This window comes from Dermacentor silvarum, chromosome 1 (assembly GCF_013339745.2).
Source record: "Dermacentor silvarum isolate Dsil-2018 chromosome 1, BIME_Dsil_1.4, whole genome shotgun sequence".
Classification (NCBI taxonomy): domain Eukaryota; kingdom Metazoa; phylum Arthropoda; class Arachnida; order Ixodida; family Ixodidae; genus Dermacentor; species Dermacentor silvarum.
In genome coordinates this window covers 206,452,480-206,460,395 of record NC_051154.1, presented here as the reverse complement: position 1 = coordinate 206,460,395, position 7,916 = coordinate 206,452,480, and the positions used below count along the sequence as shown (strand labels likewise).

Here is a 7,916-nt window from a genome sequence, read left to right as displayed (position 1 = left end):
TATGCGACGTACTCCGTCGCATTAACAGTGCGCTTAAAGACACTGGCCCATGCAAAAACGGCATGATTTCATCTCAGTGCATGCTTCTCGTGATGACAAAACGCGCGAGGGAACTGCGCATGAGCACTGAGGGGTTATCAAGTTAGCCTCGATACATAGCCCGTTTACTATGCCCGTTTCTATCAAAGCTAGGACGCGGCAGTCCAGTCGGCTGGTACTGATACGGATATGTATGGTTCCGTAGGATTGATGATACGACGATAAAGCGTCCCCCGTGACTTGCACCACGGAAACTTATGTAGCTATATAAAGCGCGAGCAACGAGGCTCCGTGATCAGTTGGCGTGCTGCGGGCAGGGCTGGCAAGGACACGGTAAGCAGCAGCAGCAGAGGAAGCCGCAGCCATGAAGCCCAACGCTGTGACCCGCGCTTGGCGACGAGTGTCCGGTTGCTGTATCGAGAAGCCGCTGGCTCGCCAGGCGCTTGCCGAGATGGTGGGCACCCTCGTGCTCACCCTGGTCGGCGACTGTGTCCTCGCCTCGCTCGCGGTCTTCCAGCTGGGCTCCACAGGCCTCGCCGCGGGACCCCTGGGCTGGGGTCTCGCTGTCTTTCTCGGAGTACTGGTCGCGGGAGGCGTGTCCGGTGCCCACTTGAACCCGGCCGTCACGGTCGCCATGGCTACCGTCGGCAAGCTTGCCTGGTGTAAGGTACTTGCGTACGTGGCAGCGCAGTACGTGGGTGCTTTCTTGGCTTCCTGCCTCGTTTACCTCGTGTACGTCGATGGTCTTGTTCAGGTAAGTCTGCCATCGTCGCACTTCCGTTTGCACTCGGTCAACTTGTCGGTCACGCGACGAGTTCGCTCAATACTCGACGTGATGTCATTACCATGTTACGTAGGCTGAGAGTCAAAACACTAAATCGCTTTAGACTGATAATTTTTTGAAAGCTCTTGCTGTCGGTAATTTAGAAATAATACGCCGAATATAAGACAATGGTAAGTTTCTGAATTTCTCGCCGCAACACCTACGCCGGTCCGTCACTGTGACGTCACGCATTTCAAAGTATTCTTTTCGTATTCGGGCCGGTTGGCTCGGTAAAAGTTTCCGAAACTTGTCATGTATGTTTGGCTCCTTTAGGCCACAGTGTCGTCAGTCTTTACCGCTAAATAACTAGGCTCTAAAAGGCTCTATCAATATCAATGACGTCACTGTGAGCTAGTGCGGGAACTTCGAGGAGGCGACACGACTGGTCTTTCGTATTGGCACTTTTCCTGGCTTGCCAAGCGGCTTCTCATAGTACGAGTGGTGTGTTTGGTATTGTGCAAGAGTGCGTAATTTCCTAATGCAGTAATCATCTTTCCCTGTAGCTTCCCTTTAAGAAATTTAAGCTCGACAGAAAAGAATAGCGCCCATCTCAAGTGGGCTTCAGTATCGTGCTCGAGCAGCTTGTCGGCATGCACTCCTTAGTGACGCGGTTTTACTTTGGCTTGTCCTTCATTCTATATTTCCCTCGCGCTGTTGACATTTCGACTTCTCAACGTAACGATTGTTGAGGTTCCTTTGGTACGCGATTGCAGCTAATTGCTCGAGCGTTGTCCTCTTTCGTTCATATGCATTTCCAAACCTACCTTTCAGTCCCCTCGTCAGGCGTTAACGTCTGTCCTTCGCCTTGACGTCTGTATTTAAAAAATCTGCCACAACTCTCGCACACCTATTCGTTCATTCTTGCCCTCGAATACCTCTCAAAGCGGTGAGGATGCCGCGGCCACGCCCCCGTCTTTTTGTTCTGGTGTGTTCGCACTCCATCAATTTCCTCGCCTCCCGGCTTCGTAATGAGCACCGATTAACTGCATCACTAGAGTTCACCCTCTTCGTTGCATTTCATGCCTTATGGTACGGCGCATCACGGCGCCATAATTGTTCGAATGGTGCTTGCCACTTCGCAGATTGACGCCAACCTCACGACTGTATACGGCATCAACGCCACAGCTCCGGTGTTCTCCTGCTTCCCTGCGCCCGGGGTCTCAACACTTACGTGCCTCCTGGATCAAATCGTCAGCACGGCAGTGCTGCTGGTTGGAATCTGTGCCATCACGGATACCCGTAACATGGAGGTGTCTCGCGGCCAGCAGCCCCTCCTCGTAGGCCTTACCGTCTCCGCCTGCATGTACGCCTTCTCGTACAACTGCGGAAACCCCCTCAACCCAGCTCGAGATCTTGCCCCAAGGATCTTTACGGCCATGGCAGGCTGGGGCTCCGCAGTGTTCTCCTTCCGTGCCTACAACTGGTTTTGGGTACCTGTGGTCGGCCCGCACCTTGGTGCCGTCATCGGAGTCTGGGTCTACAAACTCGCCGTCGACAACCACTGGCGCGCCGATGATGAAATAGACGCATCCGAAAGAAAACCGCTGCTCGGCAGTCCTAAACTGATCTCCTAAGACGGAACAGCACCGGCCTCCCGACGTATGCATAGCCTAATATTACCTGTTGAGTTTTAATATTTCTTTGTTGTACAGGTTAGTAAAATACGCTTATAAAATTTTATACCCTTGGACCTCCCTCGTATATGCAAGCCGCACATGCCGTCTTCATGCTCGCTACACAATTTTATTAAATCACCCAACCCTCCCCTGGTTACGCCCCTGTCTACAGCAATACTGCATTGCATGTATGTACATCAGGTCCGAACTATACTATAAATATGTCGCTTTCGAGACTACGCCACATTGTCCGCTACTATAGCCAGCGCGCGCAGCTCTGTTCAGCTCCGAAACCTGGTCCAAATCTCAATTCTAAATCTGTACATTGCACAAGGCGCGCGCGTGCGCCACTTGTGTGCTTGTCGGTTTTTGGTGCCATAACATGGCCTCGCCTAGCAAGTTTCTGTCCAAAATCGGAAACCATGATCTGCAGCTAACATTTACGTTACGGAATTAGGCGTTCTCGCAGAGCATTTGTTATCGACAAAATTCACACACGCGCTCCAAAGTTGCGTTGCTAGCTCTGCCGATTTTTTTGTTCTGTCGAATAACTGTTGCCGGTTTGCGTGCTGGGTCAAAGTGCGGTGCTGCGTGGGGCGCACGCACTGAGTCCTCGTCTGCCTTGCGTTTCTCCGTTTCCATTTTTTTTTTTTTTTTGCTGCTGTTTCTGAACATGTGCAGTTGGTAAGCAAGCATATCGTTCGACGGCCATGTCTGTGTGTTAACTGGCCGGTGCGGTTTGTATGCGACAGCGGCGGAACTTTGAAACTTTCGATGCGGCGCCCGCATGCATGAATTGGATCAGTTCGCGGCAACAGCCAAGCGTGTTCCGCCCTTGCCTGATGCTGAGCAGCTTGGCATCGAGTGCATGGCGGCCGCGAGGGCTGCTGAGGCGGTGCACAAACAGTACGCTTCCGGACCGCCAACAGATGAGGCCCACCGCGGGTCCGCTGCATACGTAGGGTTTTTCGTTTTCTGGTTTTATATTTGTTGAAATTTGGAGGGTAGAAATTGGGTGCTTGTTTTAAAGAGGACAACCGGGCAGAAATCGGGATTTTAGTTGTCTGGCACGAAAGCCGGCGAGAAACCAGCGCTTTGTTGCCCTGCAGTCCAAACTTCGTTTTTTTTTTTTTTCTGGTTAAGCTTTAAAAGCAAGTAACACAAGCAGTGGTCTTCTTTTGGACACATTCTATTTAAACGAGCGAAATCACTCACACGAACATGTAATGGCAAACAGCAGCTCGCAGATTATATGACGAACCATATCTCTACAAATCCTCGTCGTCGCGCATTAATAATGCATTGTAATAAGAATCCACATTCACCAAAAGAAAAAGAAAAAAACGTATAAAAATAGTGCGCAAGGGTGTGCATCGCAGGTGTGATGCTCTTCCTTGTACTACGAACGCTCGTTGACGTACGCACACACACACTCAGGTGTATGGGGAGCTTTTCTGTGCATATATCCTACACGTAACTGTCCGGCTAGTCTTCCTTGTGTGTTGTGCTGTTTTACCGTGTCTCAATGCACTCTCTTGCAACAAAATTAATGCAATACCACCTAAACAAATCAGTCCCACTTCTCTGAACGTCAAGTTGTTATAGGTAAACATCGTCTCAACGTTAGCGCTGCGTTAATTTGCTTCCTAGCGCATTACTGCTGTGTACATCATACGTAATGTGTACGTAATGCGCCATTCGATAGTATTAATTTAAATGCGGCTATTAAAAAGCAAGAAGCTTTAGAACACTGAAGGCCGGCACGTGCTGAATGTATTATACCTTTATGTATACCAGTTTTCGCTTGAGTGTTAAACGAGAACGAGACATATACCACATTCAAATAAATTAATAACGACAGTAATATGATATATCTTCACTACCTTCAATTAGTTTGTGACACCGCACGCCATTTATTATTCTTTACAAAAGGGCAAAATTAGGGGAGACGTCGGATTTTAACCGAATACGAAGGACCCTATAACAGATACAGGAACCACCTTTCAATCACCGCCACCCATTGGTGGAAAAGCCGTCAGTGGCACCAGCAGAAAAAAAAAAAAAGTTAAAAACGTTTTCTGTTGCGTGGACACAGGAGGACTTTTGAGATGACCTCGCTTCGAATTCCATTACAGAACGTCTGTGCGGGTATTTAGCAGTGACTGGACCAATGCGTGCAAAGTGCACTCAATGCAAATATGCAGCGAAATGCATTGCTGCTTCCGACAGGATGTTTCTGCACTGTGGAAAATGCAGTAAGGGAAACTGTTAACTGAAACCGTTTCGAGCAATGCGGATTAAAAGGTATCGTAAAATGCATTACAATGCATTTTACGCGACCTTTTAGTCCGCATTGCTTGAAACTGCTTGTACACTCAAGCGGCACCAAGTTTATAGCAAAACGTTATGCGGTGAGCACTGGCTCACTTCAGGTGTACCATTACAACGTGCCCCTTAAAATAATAAGCTAATTTGTGTTTTTAGGTACTGATTATATTGGCCTCAAATCCCTTAAGCTGATGGATCATACACTCCGCTTACGCACAATGACGATCGCTCTTACTTTAGGGTCACTTGGCCTCTCGTTGTTGATGCAATAGCACAGCACAGCATCCTGTTTTTTGAAAATAATCAGGGCGCACTGTCACTCGCCAATCGGTAAAGTTTGCAAGTGCGTAATTTCTAGGAGGGGCTATGTTATGCATTGTTTATTTTCCTAATCGTGTTTGGTTATTAGAAATTAGAAATCATCATCAGCCTATATTTATGTCCACTGCAGGACGTAGGCCTCTCCCTGCAATCTGCGCCAGCTGATTCCAACTTGCGCCTGCAAATTTCATAACTTCATCACCCCACCTAGTTTTCCGCCGTCCTCGACTGCGCTTCCATTCTCTTGGTACCCATTCTGTAACTCTAATGGTCCATCGGTTATCCATCCTACGCCTATTCATCCTATTATAAATATGAAAGCGTACAATTGTCGTCTCGTATAATAAGCTTTATTTGCCGCCATTCGCTAGCCTTAATTCAGTGACTCGGGGTGTCTTCGCGGATAATACGATAGGTGTATCTCGTATCTGAACATACGCAATACTTCAAATGACGTATCGAAAATAAGATACTGATGCACATCTTGTAGAATGTGGCATGATTAGAGGCCGGTTGTTTAGGCACGAAAAGTATTTTTTTAAGCGCCTATATAGTAGGCATTAAAGCTGCCATTTAAGGCCTACATGGGCGTCAATTACTGCCATTTATGCATGTATACACTCAATAAGACCTTCCGCTGTGCATCTCTGAATAAATTATGATTTTCTAAGGGACACAGCCCACTAAACCCCTGCATTGTGAAATTCCCCTTATTCTGTCATTAAAACGGAACGACGCACGTTGCGTAGGTAACAAGATTTATCTGAAATCTAGTGTGACTAGACACCGCGGGAAAACATGTGAAATCGGTGACAAACAAGCTCCATAGAAGATTTTAGCGTTTCACTTTGGGCCTTTTTTCACTGAGCATTAGTTTGTATGGATAAAGGAACGCTCCAAACCCAACGAAGGGAGCGGCGCATCATGCACTTCGCCACGTTTGATGATCAGCCCTCTGTAATTGCAGAATGTTCACAGGTCAGAACCTCTGACAGTTCTTTCAGTGCCAAAAACCTGGCATTATTTAACCAAGACAAATAGCAGTTTCGAACTAACTCTAGCCCGAGGGCGCGGGATAAAATCCCGGCCGCGGCGGCCGCATTTCGATGGGTGGCGAAATTCAAGAACGCCCGTGTGCCGTGCACTGGGTGAACGTTAAAGAACCCCCGGTGGTTAAAATTAATCCAGAGTCCCCCACTACGACGTTCCTCATAATCATACCGTGGTCATGGCACGTAAAACCTCAGAATTAAAAAAGAAGAGTCAACTCTATCGATGACATATTTATTGAGGATGGTGGCGAACGTTTCCTGAACGTCCAGAATCAGCCCCACACTCACGATCAGAGTTAAGCCCGAGCATTCAAATTTCTAGATGATGTCGGCTAAATAATGTGAAGTGAGGACACACGCACGCTGTCACCTTCAAGTGTATCCTTGCGAAGAGTACACGTTGAGCCCTTCTCAAAGCAATGCTCTGTAGTCTGCTGCAAAGCTGTTGATAACGGCGATTACACCGTCGAAGTGTTCGTGGTAATAATCGGCTGTCTTCGGCCAAGTTCCCCAGCAGGTTAGAACATTATAGACAAGATGAGGCTGGTATAAAACATGAAAAAAAGGCGTTTTTGGCACATGAAAGTCCAATATAGGCACCAACATGGAAATAGGCACTTTATAAGCACGATAAAGGTGCCGCTAAAATGTTTCTAGACCCATAGTTTGTGCTTATATCTTTAGGGCACGATAAGGACGCAATAAAGAAAATAGACATTTTGTCTAAACTTCCCGTCTCTAATCATAACACAATACACTATACCCAAAGAGTATCTCACAGAAGAGTATCTTAGAAACATGTATATCTTCAATACTGCCCATCCCCGCTGTCAGAGCACACGAAGCACCAACAGCCTCGTTAAGCAGATACAAATGTAGAGTCATATATGTATATATCTATGGCACATACTCACTCTGGGGGATTGACCCAGAATCGAGTAGCCTAAAATAATATAATATGCTATATAAATGCAAAAAATCTAACCACTATAGGGGAACCTATAGGTAGGTTAGAAACAAGATAACCAGAACTTGGCGAGTATATAATAATGAAAATGAAGGACTAAATCAGACAAAATAGAACACAAACTACAAGACTAACTTTGGCAATAAAATTCATATTTAGGCGATAATTTAGTGAATAAATCGAACAGAACGTAAAAGAAAGTCGCGAATGGCAGTGCAAGCCTTCCCGTCGCTGCGCACAAGAGTCGATGCACCAAAGAGTAGTAAATCTGGACAGAAATCTAATCGAAGAAAGCGTAGAGGCGTTTCGACGGTTGTTTTTCGCAAATTAGAAAATAGTTGAGAAGCAATCAAATAATATGCGTGAGGTATTGTGCCATCTTCGTCACAAAAGAAAACAAAACAATTTGGTGATGGTGCCAAACCAGCTCTGTGTAAGTAAAAGAATTAGCGTAGCTTGCACTGGAGGCGCAATGCTAAAGAGACAGCGGAGCTAATGGGTACATAGCTAGTCATGGCTTTTGGGCTAGGCTAAGCACTACCAAGTCATCCCCAGCATTTCCCGGAATTTATTGATTATTGATCGATTATAGATTAGCTATTGATTGGCTATCGATTGGCTATCGCAAGGTATTGGTCACGTATTTGGACTGGGCTAAGCACTACCAAGCCATCCCCAGCATTTTCCGGAATTTATTGATAATTGATCGATTAGCTACTGATTGGCTATCGGGTGGCTATCGATGACTGACTAAGCTTAAGTTGTCCCTA

The 7,916-nt window shown here is 46.7% G+C and overlaps 1 protein-coding gene across 1 annotated transcript; it reads left to right on the top strand.

Annotated features, from left to right (window-relative positions):
* Nucleotides 1-323: 323 nt before the first annotated feature.
* Nucleotides 324-2,545, top strand: LOC119436683 (aquaporin-10). Its single transcript, XM_037703646.2, has 2 exons — nt 324-793; nt 1,945-2,545. Exons 1-2 carry the CDS (start codon nt 404-406, stop codon nt 2,434-2,436), a joined length of 882 nt encoding a protein of 293 aa, XP_037559574.1. The 5' UTR covers nt 324-403; the 3' UTR covers nt 2,437-2,545.
* The last annotated feature ends 5,371 nt before the right edge of the window (nt 2,546-7,916 follow it).